General features: G+C 35.8%; 1 protein-coding gene across 1 annotated transcript in view; it reads left to right on the top strand.

Annotated features, from left to right (window-relative positions):
- The window catches only part of LMBRD1 (LMBR1 domain containing 1), a 125,173-nt gene that overhangs the window by 39,816 nt on the left and 67,682 nt on the right, over positions 1-17,675 (top strand). The window contains exon 7 of the mRNA XM_027602738.1: positions 2,731-2,804. Within this exon, the coding sequence (XP_027458539.1) occupies positions 2,731-2,804 (74 nt within the window). The remainder of the gene's footprint in view (positions 1-2,730; positions 2,805-17,675) is intronic.

Below are 17,675 nucleotides of genomic sequence, written 5' to 3' on the forward strand. Positions count from 1 at the left end.
GTTAAGACTCACTTCTAGCTATGATGTAGTTAAGTCTCTTCATACAATTACCAAGTCGAAACAAAAATATAATCTCCAAAGTATTTTAGCAGTGAAGGTCTTATAATTTCTATGTGTTTGTTAATTGACTTGGGATTATATAGAATATGTTAAAGAAATGTGCTTGATATAGTGTTTTTTATTTTTAACTTTTAGCCAGTGAAAGAACTACATATTGCTGTTTGATCATCATTAAGTAATTTTTATGTGGAATATAAATTACAGAGGTTTCATATGAATGAAATAATATTTTATTATAAATTTACCTCACCAAAACATTTTGGAATTGCTTTTCCAGAAGTTTCCCTTAACTTTATCAGTGTGACTTAGGTTTTTAGAAGGAAAAAAATAGGTTAAGGAGGTTAGGTTAAGAAAGATGCTCAATCATTGAAAAGTACAGTTGATATTAGAAACTGGACGTTGGGTTGGAGAATTGGTTATTAGATATTAGATATTGGAGTTGGAAGTTGGGTTGGAGAATTGGATATTAGATATTAGAAACTGGAAGTTGGGTTAGAGATACCAAATAAGAATGTGTATCTTATTCCTCAGAATTTCATGTGCATTTGAACTTAATAATCACTTTATTTTCAAAGAAACCTACAATATTTATTTTATAAACCTGAAAGATGTTTATTGCTTTTGTATTCTTTTTAGTAAGTACTATACAGTCTTGATCAGCATTTCTTTTTCTTTATCCAGATATAATATTAAATGATGATTAAATTAAGTGTTAGAGTCCTTGCTGTACAACTTCTTAAATTTTTTGCTTTCCACTTAAGATTTCGTCATGTAGATTGTGGTCCATTAATATCTTGCTGATACTAGCAAGAACTAGGATAGCAGTCCTGGCATGTATTAATACTGAATTGTCAGGATTTATGCACCTGATCCTATTACTGAGAAATAAATTGCTTCTTTTCTCATAGTTAACTCCTTCAGGTCTCTTGAGTAACTACTCCTCTGCCTTAAACATTAAGTTATACACTAGTCTTTGAGTATTGGTATAACTTGAATCAGTAATTATATAGGTAGTAGTAGTGTAATTTCTGTAATCTCATGCTCTTTAGTCTTAACATTATTTCTTTTATTTAAAATCTTAAACACTACATCCTAGAGTACATTTTGCTTAATGGTATTAGTAATATTAACTTTTTTGATTGGCCAAATATGTTAATATAATACTCCATTTTATCAATTGTAGGGTACATATTTCCCCACATTTTTATATTTCTGATATTGGGATGTGTTTTATAACTGATAGTACCTTAAAATTGCTATCAGCTAAATACAAGATCTCTCCTAGTTTTGGGTTTTTTTTTTTTTAAAGATTTTATTTATTAGAGAGAGAGTGCAGAAGCCAGGGGGAGGGGCCGGAGGAGGGAGAGAGAGAGAGAGAGTCAGACTCTGTGCCCAGCAGGAAGCCCACCACGGGGCTCCATCCCAGAACCCTGAGATCATGACCTGAGCCGAAGGCAGATGCTTAACTGACTGAGCCACCCAGGCACACCTCTCCTAGTTTTATGAACAATTTCTGTTGATAATTCTAGTAAGATCAAGAAGGTAATAGCATCAGAATGTCTTTGATTTAATAAAATCTAATATTTTAGTTTTATAAAATGAAGGCTTAAAAATTAGGCTTGCATAGTAGCTTATGAATTTGTTTAATATGCTTTCTTGAGGTGTTATATAAAACTGAGACATGAGTTTTAAGAAGACAAATGATTCTGATTTTATTGTTATTCATGCAAGATTAATATACATTAAATTAAAATTACATTTGGTTCCACAGGACCTGCATTTTAACTAGATCAAAACAGGTTCAATAGGACCTGTATTAAAACTGAAAAAATTAGTATTACTCCCATTTATGAATATTCAAATTTGCTTGGGTGTTTCATTGTATAATCTAGTATAATTATTTAAAAGTGTCACTCTTGCCTCTGAATTATTGGCCTTCCCTTAAATAATTTACTATGTCTGACTTGTTAACATAATATTCTTCCTGTGTTAGTACTTTGTTTGAATTTATTTTTTGTTTGTGTTTGCTTTTTATTTGGTTTTGTTTTTTTCCTGCCAGATGGGCAGTCTAGCTCCTTTCAAATTAAAGAATGAAATAAACTCTTTAAGATTTAGTTTTAGGCTATATGCTAAAAACTTATTTGAAAATTAGGAAAGAAACTAAGAATATCAGGATTGCGGGCAGAGGGGAGAGAATTAGTCAATATCAGTGGCTTTCCTATGTAATGTTATTTCTCAAGGACTGCCATTCAGAAAGTCTAGGACAGTTTTTTTGCCACCTTTTGAGCATCTAATATTTCTTTTTAGGCTCAATAATTAGACAATTTTTCACTTTAATTTTAAGAAGTGAAAGAAAGAAAATCTTAGTCTGAAAGATTTTTGCAAATGAATTTGTGAAGATCCCTTTAAAAACTCTTTTCTCAGAGTACCTGGCTGGCTCAATAAAGCATGCAACTCTTGATCTCAGGGTTGTGGGTTTGAGCCCCATGTTGGGTGTAGAGATTTTCTCCCCTTGGAGTTGGCACTTCAAAGATGAGGTAATATACATTGGGTTTATTCCTTAAGAATGTATAAGAAACCCAGTTTTTATATCTTTATATTGATTTTTTGAATATAAACATTTGAGTAGTATATGTGTACATTTTTAACAAAGTTCTGCTTCCTTTGCAGATGGTTTAGCTGCATTGTCATTTTCTATTAGTTCTCTGACCTTGATTGGAATGTTGGCAGCTATAACTTACACAGTAAGTGTAATGGTGATAATGGAGTTAAAATTAAGAAATTACTTTATGAAGCAATTTCATTTTACCTTAGTCATGTATTCAATTAATTATATTTTCCTCTTTAATATTTTAGTGCTTGCTTCTTCATTTCTTAAGTTTTCTTTACTGAAGAGGAGAGTAAATTTTTAACTACTTAGTCACAATCATTTTATCTATATTTTTGAAATTTAATATTCAGAAACAAATTTTATAACTTGTGAACCTTGAAGATGGTTATATGTTATGCCATAGTAGATTTAGTGATTTATAAGCATATTAGAACTCTGAACTGTAGATCAGTATCTATTACTGATGCAGTAGATTCATCCTACTTGGGTATATAGAGTTTTTAAATTTAGGTATTTTATATAATATGATATTTCCTTAGTGTATAGAATCTAATCTTATACTCTGAGAGACTTTTTTTTTTTCAGTCTTTCTGGCGATAGTAAGGTATGAGTTATAGCCTGCCAAACTTGTGTACAGTCTGTTTTTTGAGTTTTTTGCTCAAATTATAGAGGAAAAACCAACAATAAATACTTCTTACCTACCTCTTGAAAGAGAGTGGTGTAGGAAGCTTTAAATTATCTAGAACCTTTCCAGATTAATTGAGTTTATGTTTACAGAATTCTTAATTCTTGCAGAAATGGGAAATACTGGTTATAAAGAAAACATTTTTGGATATTGTTCCAATATATCTTTCTTTAGACATGAAAGAAATGGGCTTTTAGTGTGATAGCAGAATCTAATTTTGTTACATAATTATTCAAGGGTCATCATTTAGAATAAAAGCAGTCTAAAATACATGCATTTTAATATGTCAGGTGCTTATTTGGATACTCTGTTTTATTTATTGCCATTTTTTTCATGGATTACTACATAAGGAATTTGTCATACTATTAGTGGTAATTATCCTTCCATCTCACAGAATATATGTGTGCTATCTTTATTTGTCTTTTTAAAATTTATTTATTTATTTATTTTGGAGAGAGAGAGAGAGAATGTGAGCGGGGTGGTGAGGACCAGAGTGGGGAAGAGAGAGAGAGAATCTTAAGCAGGTTCTATGCCTGGTGTGGAGCCCAACAGGGGGCTCGGTCCCACAACCCTGAGATCATGACCTGAACCAAAATCAAGAGTTGGACGCTTAACCAACTGAGCCACCTAGGCACCCCTCTTTCTTTTAAGAAGCAGTCACGAATTAACAACAAATTAGGAGTTCGACCTGAACTCTAATTGTTATTCTGTGACTGATGTGTTAAGGTGATTTTGTGTGTTTTTTAACCTTCCTGGGTCAGGGTCTTTCCCATTAAATGAGAGTAAAAAAAATGCCTTTAGAGGTTTTTTGAAGGTCAAATGATACTGTGTAAAAGTGCTTTGAAAACTATAGGAAAATGAGTATATAACAGTTGATAAAAAGATTAGTTAGGAGAAACAAATGGAAAAAGAGGAAACCAATATGTAAGGTCAACATCAAGAACTGTGAAAGGTCTAAGATTTTACCCTCGTTTTAGCCTGTTACAGTTCTTTGGTTGTTGGCTGAAGATGCAAGACTTCTGGGTCTAAGAGAGACCTTTGTATTACAGCAGTAACAATAGCCTTAGCATTAGCATTTTCCTTTGCTGGTTTCCTCAGTTCCAGTTCCCATGGGGTAATGTGAAGTGCACCAGATGATATTTTCATATAGAAGAGGAACCTTTGAACTTACGGAAGCTGAAGCTTTTATAATGGACAGTAAGTCTGCTTGCCCTTTGCTCCAGAGGAAGATGCTATCTTTGTTTTCCAAGGATATTTTTCTATATAAACATCCTTGAAAAGATAGTATAGAAAAAAATGAGCATTTGTGCCTGGTTTGCAAGGTGTGAAGAAATGAGAGACCCATGGAAGATTGTCTTCCAATAGTCAAATGGTATTTGCTATGAAAAAAATAAAGCAGTGTAATGGTATAGACAATACTGGAGACTGGTTCTACTATAAAGGTCAGGAGTGACTTCTCTAACATTTGAACAGAGACCTGATGACTAAAGTGACTGAGCCAGCCATGAAGGAAGAGTAAGCGCAGAAATCCTGAGGTAGGCACATGTATGCAGTGTTTAGATAGTAGCAAAGAGGCAAAGCCAGTGTGGCTGGAGCTCGGTTAACAGGGGAAGGAAGGCTGAAGTTTAGATGAGAAATAGCCAGAGGCCATGTTAATATAGAGCCTTATGCATCATGGTTAGGATTTTGAATTTTATTTTGATTGAGATTAGAAACCATTGGAAGGTTTTAAATGGAGAAGTGATAGGATCTAACATTTTAACACTATTACTCTGGTGGCTCTGAATTATGTAAGCTGTGGCAGTGATGAGTGGGAGTGGGAAAAATCTGTGAAATTACTAAATTCTTCGAAAGAGAGCTTCCCTGTAGGAATGATAGTATTGTAAAGTAAATATTTTGAACTAATATTTTATATTACTCTAACTCAAGCTGTGAAAATTAAATAATCATTTAAATAATGAAACCAAATAAAATAATCATAACTGACTTAGTTAAGACATCCTTAGAAGAACCTTACGATTTTAGAATGCAGAGGGCATTGATAAACAGAGGACTTTATGATGGGGACTAGGTTGGGAACCTGAAAGACATAGAAGATATACTGAATAGGTGGGGAGGGGTCCCTTAAGTCCTAAGCCCAGGGGAGAGGGTCCAATTTAACAGTATAGTAAGATCATACTATCTAGGAGTTATATTTTTTCTTTAAGTAGCATAAGCAATAAAATGTGATCCTTGGTGGAAAGTCTTAAATGTAGATTCTTTTTAAGTCTGTGGGTCCCTTGAACTACTTTACTGTCTAAATTTACTCATTTCTAAACTGGGAATAATGTTTAATAAGATTATGAAGATTTAATTAAGAAATTTACCCAGTCTTGGAATTTGTTGGTCACCCAATAGTCACTAGTAGCTCAAATTGTTGAATATTCACAGTTTAGTATGGTTTAAACTATAACTCACAGCTCTTTCCACATCTTGCAGTGAAAGTAAACCAGATGCTAATAGCAGTTGTATCAACATCATTGAAAAAGTGGTTTATGAAAAGATGAGTAAGTCAAAGGAGGTATTCAAAGTTGGGTGGTAGTTACTTGGGGGAGGGGATGGATAGACAAACTTTTAAATAGCACAAAATATGCTCAGAACTCAGTGGAAGGATGTTTAGCCACCAAATCAGTCTGGCCAGTTTTACTATCAAGTATATATAGAGAAGACCCTGTTTAAGGGGAGAGCATGGCGTTTATACCTGAACGCTAGTCATGAGTGAAAGTCTTTATGTAAAATCTCATATCTGAACCCTAGCTTCCCCATCTGTAAAAATGGGCCGTTAAAACTCAATCTTTATTAAAAAGCTAGTTGAAAATCAACTGTTTATAGATAGGTGGTTTTGTTATAGAGAGGTGGTTAATAGTACTAATTATCATATTTGCTTGCAGATATAAAATTTTGTCCTAACTTGTTATGGAAAAGCTTGAGAATTGAGCTTTTCACATGGTAGAGCATGGAAAGAGGGTACAGTATATATTCATGGGATGTAGAAGAGATTTATTTTATTTTATTTTTTTGAGAGAGAGAAAGAGGACATGCGCAAGCAGGGGAAGGAGCGGGGGAAAGGGAGACAGAGTATCTTAAGCAGGCTTCACCCTCAGTGGTAAGCCTAAATGAGGCTCAATCTCATGACCCTGAGATCATGACCTGAGCTGAAATCAGGAGTCAAATGCTTAACCAACGGAGCCACCCAGGTGCCCCAAGAGATTAATTTTAATTAAAGCTCCCAAAGTGGGAAGTTAATATTTAGAGTACTTTGACCCTGAGTGCAAAGAACTAATTATTAAATGTAAAGTCGTGTCTACTATAGACTCTGTAACTGTTAGTATTGAGACCAGAAAAGTTTTTTTGCTTTTTTTGTTGTTGTTGTTTTAAGATTTTATTTATTTATTTGACAGAGAGAGACACAGTGAGAGAGGGAACACAAACAGGGGGCGTGGGAGAGGGAGAAGCAGGCTTCCTGCCAAGCAGGGAGCCCGATGCAGGGCTTGATCCCATCATGACCTGAGCCGAAGGCAGACGCTTAAGGATTGAGCCACCCAGGCGCCCTCGAGACCAGAAAAGTTTTTATAATGTGTTAGTAGAACGTGATTTTCTTAGCTACCCATTATTGTTTAGTTTAGAAACTAGTTGATTATTTAAATTTTACCAAGATCATATCTACTCTACCATGTCTTAAGGGGTAACCCAATAATTAGGCACTATTCAATATTAGAAGAATGTCAAACAACATACACCTTGCCTATTGTTTTCATCTTAAATTGAAAGGGAATGCTGCTACTTTTAAATTCAAAAAATGAAACCTCTAGACACACTATGTAGATATTTTAATTTTTTGGTGCCACCAAGTGGGGAAATGTTGAATAATGATACTTTCATACAAAATGTATCCTATGGACCGATGAAGTGCCTATAGAAACAGTGACTACTGAACTTTTTATTATATATACATATCAGTAAAAACTTTACCATGTCATACGTATATACATATATATATTATATGCACACACACTTATATACACACATATAACATGCTAATCTAGATACATTTAATATAAAATATAAAGTAATAGATTAAAGAAAATTAAAGTGATAAATTAAGGATTCAGAAATAGAAATAGAGCATTGACTTTTGGTAATCTTTGAAGAGAGATATGCTCTTTAAAAGTCAAATTTTTCAGCCTTCCATGTGATACTGTGTTTCACTGAATCTATGTCACTGATTGTAAGATGTACCTGCCTATGCTTTCTTATCATTTCTAATTTTTGTTTTATGTTTAGTGTGAGTTTTTTAGACTTATATAAATACTTCTTTTTTTTTATTTTTTGACTTACATAAATACTTTTAAAAAACCATATCATTCTTCATATACAATAAGGAGAATATAAGTGAAATAAATTGGAAAGGTGTTCCCTAAAACTTCACATTTGGAATCTGAGTCTTCTGAATCACTTTTTTAAATTGGTTATTCACATCCATGTTTTACTATACAAGACTGTGTTTTATGCTATCAAGAGAATTGATGATGCAGCTTTTACTAAGTCCTCCACTCTTGTCTCTGGAATTTTCTTTGAAGCTGCTAACATACCCATTGTTAACTATAAGCTGTTTTTGTTGTTTCTTGTCTTGCCATGTGAAGGGCAAATGGAAAATGGCTTTTACTTTGGGTATGTTCCTTTAAGCTCATAAAGCACTTGGTTGTTGCTTTGTAAGAAAATACGGAATTATGCCCCTTTTTTTTTTAAATTTTATGTATTTATTTTGAGAGAGCAAGAGCAAGAGCAGGCACACGTGGGAGGGACAGAGGGAGAGAGAATCTCAAGCAGACTCCATGCTGAGTGCGGAGCCCCGTGCGTCCTTGGTCTCATGACCTGAGCCGAAACCAAGTCAAATGCTTAACTGACCAAGCCACCCAGGTGCCCCTGCTCCTTGTCAATAAATACTTGCTTCACTATTTGCTCCTTTCTTTCCCCTTACACATTAACTTTTTGTTTCAATGTCAAATCACAGTACTATCTTAAAGACATTGTAAGTGCAATTAAACTCAATAGTGATAGCAAGAATGCATGTAACTCAAATAGAGGACTAACTGTAATGTAACCAGCTGTGACCAAATTTGTGACCATGCAGGTAATGACAGCTATGTCATGACTTCTGTGTAGTCGATGATTATAAGATGCATCCAAATTTCACTAATGTTAAATGTGAGAAAATATATGTCTTGGATTCAATGAATATTTAAAGGAGAAATCTTAATTATGTGTTTAATGAATTGTTTCATTAGTCATAAGCTCATACATGTCCTTGAATAATAGGTGTTACAAATATATGCCAACCATTTATGCAGTCTACAAGTAGTGCTTGGTATTGCACCTTTACAGTAATCCAGGGATCACAGGTTGGAAATTTTTATTCTAGATATCAGAGAGATGCATAGGGTGCTGTTCTAAACTGGGCAATGTAAGAAGGTATTAGAAGTATTGGGGCGCCTGGGTGGCTCAATCGGTTAAGCATCTGCCTTGGGCTCAGGTCATGATCCCAGGGTCGTGGGATGGAGCCCCACCTCCATCAGGCTCCCTGCTCAGTGGGGAGCCTGCTTCTCCCTCTGCCTGCCGCTCCCCCTGCTTGTGCTCTCTCTCTCTACAAATAAATAAATTAATTAAAAAAAAATTATCCTTAAAAAAAATGTAGTTTGTATGTATTCTTTCAAACATTTTAGGTTTTAATACATATGGTGATTTATTTTTGGAACTTGAACAAATAAAATTGGAGGCAATTATGACCAACCTAGAAGCATTTTAAAGGATATAATCTCTTTAGCCTTGTTGATTTTCTGATAATTCACTAGAGGGCAGTAGTAAGCAATAAAAGCTTTGTTTCTGAAAAAGATAGCTTTTTTATACTTTTTTTTTCAAAGAAGTCTGAGGCTAAATTCAAAAGTTTATTATTTAAAGACCTAAAGTTGTAATGATTAAATGTCTTATGTAATGTCTTATATCAGCTTTATCATAATCTAAATATTACAGTTAAATTTCCTGATAGTCATTAAAACTTAAACATGCAATCCAAAAAAAAAGCTAAAAGCTAGCTAATCCAAAACAATGACAACTTTCCTTTACTCTTCTTTTCAGACTTAAAAATTCACAAGAAGATACTGTGTTCTGGTGCCATGTTACCACAAGGTGTTACCAAGAACACGTCTTTATTTTCTAAGATTTTTACATTAAGCTCTTTAGGAATTTACTTCAGCTCTTCTAATAAATATTTAAATTCCATGTAAGGAAATAAGTTCATGTGAATTTAGATTTCTTTTTTAAACCAATTGTTAAATATTATTAGGAGAAAAAATAATTGAGACTTGGTTTTTACATACCAAATAGTCTACTGCACTTGTTACTAGTCTGGCTAAGAAATCTGTGTTTTTAAGAATTTTCTGAGTGATTCTGATTAGCCAAGTTTGGCAGATATAGTGAAACAAATGTGAAGACCAATAATGTTAACGTACAGAGTTTTGTACTATAATTGAGTTAAAAGCAAGGCACATTTACAAGTCAAGGCATATTTCTCAGACATGGTGTATGAGATGTGAAGGGCACTGAAATTTGCTGAAGAAATAGTGTTAAGAAGTTAGGCATTCTAGTTGAAGGCACTACATGTACTAAAGTATGGAAACTGGACAAAGCCAGAAATAGTATAAAACCAGTGTTTTAAGAACAGTGAAAATTCAGAGGTGTGAGGCATGAGATGAGGTTGGTAGGGATCAGATTTTGAAGGGTTTTGTATACCTGGATTAGATAATTGCAGTCTGTTCATAACAGTAATTCTACCTTTCATTGAAAAGTAACAAAACTTTTTTGAACAATCTTACATGAAATTCTGATATACAAAAAAGTTAGATGTACAACATAGAATTGCTCTGGTTGAAGTAGTAGCAGGTCTCTGTGTGGCCACTTGTCTTCCTATCTCCTGTAGTGGCCTTAAAGGCATCCACCCTGAATCCTAGGATATCCTCTCAAAGCACTTTGAAAACTATTCTAATTAGTCCTGGAGATCTTAATGGATGTTAATTATGGGAGTGACATAATCTGACTTGGATCCTAGAGATTACTTTGGAAACAGTGTAGAAGATAGATTTATACAAAGTGAGACCAGCAGACCAGGAAGGAGAATTTAGATGACCTTGTATTCGACTGTAGACTCTAAATAAGGGCCACATTGTTGATAATGACTAGAGCAACAGATTCCTTGGGAAATAATATTGAATACTGAGGTTCTTTACTTAGGGATCAAATCCATCTAAACAAGCTTTGGGGTAAAATAAGCTTGTTTGGAGGTCTTTGGGAGGACAGGGAATTTATGTGGGCATAAACTGTGTTTTGCAAAATATTTTTGCCTTGGAATTTGGTTTGACACAACATAGGTGTGTTAAAATTATATGTGAATGTGGATAATTGGTAAATAATCATTATGTAATACTGCCTATTCATCAGAGTCTTCAAGTATTATGTTACTTTTTTTCATTGTTTTAAAAAATCATGGAATTACTAGAAGAAACAAATGGGTCAAATGATAATAGAGTTAGGAAAGCCCTTTAAGGAAAGGTTAGAGGAGCTGTGGGATACTTTGGCTCCCATAGGCTTTTTTATTTACATTTTCAGTGTTCTAAGGATATGATATTTTATATTCTTTCCTTTTTATACTTTACCAAGGTCATTACAAGTATAAAGTTGATAAGAATTGATTAATTACAAGAAAATTACTCTGTCTAAATTTCCTTCCAATATGAAACAGAATCTTCTTCCTTTCTGTTTTTTTCAGGGGTGGGCAGGAAGGAGGGGAGACAATGGGGAAATCATGAGAACATTAACTTCTGTTTTAACAATATGTAAAATGTAAGATTTTAAGGTATTTCTCCATTAGAAAACACAAGGACTTGAATATTGGGTAATAAGTTCATAATTATCTAGATACATTGTGCTATATATAGTTGATATTATCTGATAGAAGTAGTTGATTTCTGGGATTTCTTTTTGGTCGTGTTCTTTGCTCATATTCTCTCTTAATTAAAAAACAAAAAACAAAACAAGCCATGGAGGGAGTTTCAAGATAGTGGCATAAGAAGACCCTGAACTCACCTTCTCGCATGGATACAACAAACTTACAGCTATATTTGGAATAAATTTTCTCTGAAAACCACCTGAGAACTTGATGAACAATACCTCCACAACGAAAGACAAAAGAGACACATCAAGTAGTGTAGGAGAGTCGAAGACACTGCCTCACCCCTGACCCGATCCCAGGTGACCCCACAATCAGGAGGTATCCCATAATAAGGAACTCTCCCTTAAGGAGTAAGGGGATTGTACCTCCTATCAGGCATCCTGACCCTAGGGGCTAGCACTGGAAAGATGACCCCCTCCCCAAACATCTGGTTTTGAAAATCAGTGGGGAATTAAGAGAGGGAGAATCGTAGAACTATAGATAACAGAGATCCTGCTCATAAGTGGCTTGTGTACAAACCTGATCACCCTGAGATCCAGCACAGAAGCCACAGATTTAGAAGTGCCTACACTGTAAATGAGGGAGAACCACTTACTAATTTTAAGGAGGCTGTGGCAAAGGCAGGGACCCATAGACACTATCTGGTGATGGAAGCATTGGTGGAGTCCATTTTTGGAATCTCATTCTAACTTGCTGGTGACAGAGCAGATGAGTGCCATTTCTAGTGCTCTTCCTCTAGCATGCAAGCACTAGCGGGCATATTTTGCCCACTTAACCCTTAACCTGGCTGGCAAGCACCTCACACCACACAGCACTCCAGCTACAAAGGGCCAGGCTAGTGTCCTGAGCCCTGTTCTCCTCACTCAGTGATTGGGCTGCCAATGGACCAGATGAGCACCATGATCCCTACTTCCCCCATGTAGCAGTAAAGCTGCAGTTGGTCCAAGTGGGAGCCCTAAGTCCTGCCCAACCTATGCAGAGAACCAAGTTGTAACTGGGCGGGGAGTGCACTGAGCAGCACCCAAGCTACAACCTAGTTGGTCCAGTGACCTAAGTCCCACCTTTCCTGTGCAGCATATGGGCTGCAACTGGGCTGGTAAACACCTGACTCCTGTTCTCCCTTAGCAGCAGCTAAGCTGTAATTAGCTTCCAGGGACACCCTAAGCCCCACCTAATCAGCATAGAGACTGAGCTACAACTGTGATGGGCAAGCAGCTGGAACCCCACTCTCCCTGCACAGTGTCTGAGCCACAACTGGGCAGAGTGAGTGCCTGAGCCCTGATCTCCTAAACAGCAGTGCTGGCTCTTTCACACCTGGTGGGCACATGCAGCCCATCGAGTGGTTGCCCGTATGAAGTGTCTGACTCTGATGGCCAGGGTAGATTGCTCTAAAGGCCCATGTGAACCAGCTGTTAGACAAGACCACCCCTTCAAGACTGAGGGAGATAGCAGTTTCACCTAATACATAAAGACAAACAGAGAGGCAGAATGAGATCAAAGAATATGTTCCAAACCAAAGAATAAGGCAAATCTCCATTAAAAAAAAACTTTAATGAAAGGGAGATAGTGACCTACCTGATAAAGAATTCAAGTAATGGTCATAAAGTTACTTAGCAATGTTGGCAGGAGAATGGATGAACACAAGAACTTTAGCAAAGCTGCAGAAAATGTAAGAAAGTATCAATTAGAAGTTATAACTGAACTGAAAAATACAGTAGAGGGTTCAGTAGCAGAAAGGATAAAACGGGAGCATGAAGGCAAACGTGAAGACAGAGCAATGGAAAACAGACAGAGCAGCAAAATGAAAAGAATTAAAAGAAGGGAGGACAACTTAAGGGACTTCAGGAACTACGTCAAGTGGGATAAATTTGCATTATAAAAGTTCCCAGAGGAGATGAGAGAGAGAAAGGGCCAGAAAAATTATTTGAAGAAATAATGGCTGAAAACTTCCATAATCTGGAGAAGGAAACACATCCAGGTCTGGAAGCCCCGGGAGTTCCAAACAAGATGAACTCAACAAGAAACAATCTCAGACAAATTGTAGTTAAAATGGTAAAAGTTAAGCATAAAGAGAGGATCTTAAAAACAGCAAGAGGAAAGTAACATTACATACAAAGGAAACCCCATAAGGCCATCAGCAGATTTTTCAGTAGAAACTTTACAGGCCAGACAGGGGAGTGACATCACTAACTAATTTATTTAGTGGCATAACATATTTAAAGTGCTGAAAGGGAAAAACTGTCACCCAAGAATTTTCTACCTGGCAAGATTATCATTTGGAATTGAAAGAGAGGTAACAGTTTCCCATATAGAAAAAAGCTGAGGGAGTTCATCACCACTAAAGTATGAAGGGTTAAAGACAAGAACAGTAAAATTAAAAATACAATAATTAGTGAGGCGCCTGGGTGGCTCAGTTGGTTAAGTGTCTGACTCTTGATTTCAGCTCATGTCATGATCTCAGGGTCATAAGATTGAGCCCTGTGTTGGGCTCCATGCTCAGTGGGGCATAGGCTTGAGATTCTCTCACTCCTTCTCCCTCTACCCCTCCCCCTAAACACGTGCTCATGCATGCTTTCTTCTCTTTCTAATATATATATAAAATTAGTGAAGGGATGCATAAAATAAGATGTAAAATGTGTCATCAAAAATATAAAATGTGGGTAGGGGAAGTAAAATATAAAGCTTTGGGATGTGTTCCAAATTAACTTACTATCAACTTAAAAGAGATTGTTATATACATGAGATGTTATATATGACCCTTACAGTAACCACAAAGAAAAAACTTATAGTAAATACACAAAAGGAAAAGAGAAAGGAAACTAAACATAACACTGAAGAAAATAAATCAAATCACAGGGAAGAGAGAAAGAGAAGAAAGGAACAAAGAGAAACTACAAAAACAACCAGAAAACAACTAACAAAATAATACATAACTGTCAATAATTATTTTTTTATTTTTTAAAGATTTGTTTATTTATTTGAGATAGAGTGAGAGAGAGCGAGAGCAGGGGCAAGGGGCAGAGACAGAGGGAGAAACAGGCTCTCTGCTGAGCAGGGAGCCCGATGTGGGGCTCAGTCCCAGGACCCTGAGATAATGACCTGAGCTGAGGGCAGATGCTTAACCGACTGAGCCACCCAGGTGCCCCTCAATAATTAACTTCAAATGTAAATGGACTAAATTCTCCAATCAGAAGATGTAGGGTGACTAAATGGATTTAAAAAAAAAAAAGATCCTTCTACATGCTGCTAGTAAGAGACTTCAAATGTAACGACCCACATAGACTGAAAATGAAGGGTTGGAAAAAGGATATACCATGGAAATGGAAAGAAAGCTGGGGTAATAATATTTCTATCAGACAAAATAGACTTTAAAAAAAACCAAGATGATAAGAAAAAGAAGGGCATTAATATTGATAAAGATCTCAATCTAACGAGGATATAACATTAAAAAAATTTTTTTTTAGTATCATACAATGTATTATTGTTTCATGGGTACAGGTCTGTGATTCATCAGTCTTACACAATTCACAGAGATCACCATAGTGCATACCCTCCCCAATGTCCATTACTCAGCCACCCCATCCCTCCCATCCCCTTCCACTCCAGCTTGTTTGTTTCCTGAGATTAGGAGTCTCTTATGGTTTGTCTCCCTCTCTGGTTTTGTCTTGTTTCATTTTTCCCTGCCTTCCCCAATGATCCTGTCTTGTTTCTCAACTTCTCATATCAGTGAGATCATATGATACTTGTCTTTCTCTGATTGACTTAGTTCGCTTAGCATAATACTCTCTAGTTCCATCCACTTCATTGCAAATGGCAAGATTTCATTTTTTTAAGGCCTGCGTAATATTCCATTGTACATATATATATATATATATATATATATATATATATATACACACCACATCTTTATCCATTCATCTGTTGATGGACATCTAGGCTCTTTCCACAGTTTGGCTGTTGTGAACATTGCTGCTATAAACATTGGGGTTCGTGTGCGTCTTCAGATCACTACATTTGTATCTTTGGGGTAAATACCTAGTAGTGCATTTGCTGGGTTGTAGGGTAGCTCTATTTTCAACTTTTTGAGGAACTTCCATACTTTTTTCCAGAATGGCTGCACCAGCTTACATTCCCACCAACGGTGTAGGAGGGTTCCCCTTTCTCCACATCCTCACCAACATTTGTCATTTCCTGACTTGTTAATTTTAGTCATTCTGACTGGTGTGAGGTGGTATCTCATTGAGGTTTTGATTTGGATTTCCCTGATGCCAAGTGATATTGAGCACTTTTTCATGTGCCTGTTGGCCATTTGGATGTCTTCTTTGGAAAAATGTCTATTCATGTCTTCTGCCCATTTCTTGATTGGATATTTGTTCTTTGGATGTTGAATTTGATAAGTTCTTTATAGATTTTGGATACTAGCCCTTTATTTGATATGTCAGTTGCAAATATCTTCTCCCATTCTGTCAGTTGTCTGTTGGTTTTGTTGACTATTTCCTTTGCCGTGCAAAGGCTTTTTATGTTGATGAAGTCCCAATGGTTCATTTTTGCCCTTGCTTCCCTTGCCTTTGGCGATGTTTCTAGGAAGAAGTTGCTGCGGCTGAGGTTGAAGAGGTTGCTGCCCATGTTCTTCTCTAGGATTTTGATGGATTCCTGTCTCACATTTAGGTCTTTCATCCATTTTGAGTCTGTTTTTGTGTGTGGTGTAAGGAAATGGTCCAGTTTCATTCTTCTGCATGGGGCTGTCCAATTTTCCCAACACCATTTGTTAAAGACACTGTCTTTTTTCCATTGGACATTCTTTCCTGCTTTGTCGAAGATGAGTTGACCATAGAGTTGAGGGTCCATTTCTGGGCACTCTGTTCTGTTCCATTGATCTATGTGTCTGTTTTTTAGAGCTTGAAGTCTGGAATTGTGATGCCACTGGCTTTGCTTTTCTTTTACAACATTCCTCTGGCTATTCGGGGTCTTTGGTTCCATACAAAGTTGATGGTATTTTGGTAGGGATTGCATTAAATGTGTAGATTGCTCTAGGTAGCATAGACATTTTCACAATATTTGTTCTTCTAATCCATGAGCATGGAACGTTTTTCCATTTCTTTGTGTCTTCCTCAATTTCTTTCATGAGTATTCTATAGTTTTTTAAGTACAGATTCTCTGCCTCTTTGGTTAGATTTGTTCCTAGGTATCTTATGGTTTTGGGTGCAATTGTAAATGGGATCGACTCCTTAATTTCCCTTTCTTCTGTCTTGTTGTTGGTATGTAGAAATGCAACTGATTTCTGTGCATGGATTTTTATATCCTGCCACTTTACTGAGTTCATGTATGAGTTCTAGCAGTTTTGGGGTGAAGTGTTTTGAGTTTTCCACATAAAGAGAATATAACATTTTAAATGTTTATGCACCCAATTTGGAGTACCTAAATATATAAGGTAGATATATTAATAGAAGTAGAAGGAGAAATAGCAATACAATAATCATAGTGGATTTTAATACCCTCTTGGATCAGTGAATTGGCCATCCAGACAGAAAATCAGTAAGGAAACATTGACCTTAAATGACATATTAGACCAGATGGGCTTGATACATATAGAACATTCCATCCTAAAACAGCAGAATACACATTCTTTTCAAATACACATGGAACATTGTCTAGGATAGCTCATATGTTAGGCCATAAAACAAGTTTCAGTAAATTTAAGAAGATTGAAATCATATCAAGTATTTTTACAACCACAATGGTATGAAACTATAAATCAGTTACAAGAAGAAAACTGGAAAAAACACTAACATGTGGAAGCTAAACAACATGTTAAACAACCAGTGGGTCAGCAAGGAAATCAAAGAGGAAATCCAGAAATACCTTGAGACAAATGAAAATGTAACACAACATTCCAAAATCTTTGGGATACAGCAAAAGCCGGTTTAAGAGGGAAGTTCATAACAATACAAGCCTACCTCAAGACACAAGAAAAATGTTACATAAACAATCTACATTTAAAGGAACTAGAGAAAGAAGAACAAACCAGCCCAAAGTTAGTAGAGGGGAGGAAATTAAAGATCAGAGTGGAAATAAATGAAATAGGAAATAAAAAAACAGAGAAGATCAATGAAACAAAGAGCTGGTTCTTTGAAATGATAAACAAAATTGGTAGACGTCTAGCCAGACTCATCAATAAATAGAATAGAATAGAATAGAATAAAATAAAATGAAAAAGCCCAAATAAAATCAGATCTGAAATGAAATTACAACTGATACCACAGAAATAAAAAGGA

Source organism: Zalophus californianus, chromosome 7 (assembly GCF_009762305.2).
Source record: "Zalophus californianus isolate mZalCal1 chromosome 7, mZalCal1.pri.v2, whole genome shotgun sequence".
In the NCBI taxonomy this organism is placed as follows: domain Eukaryota; kingdom Metazoa; phylum Chordata; class Mammalia; order Carnivora; family Otariidae; genus Zalophus; species Zalophus californianus.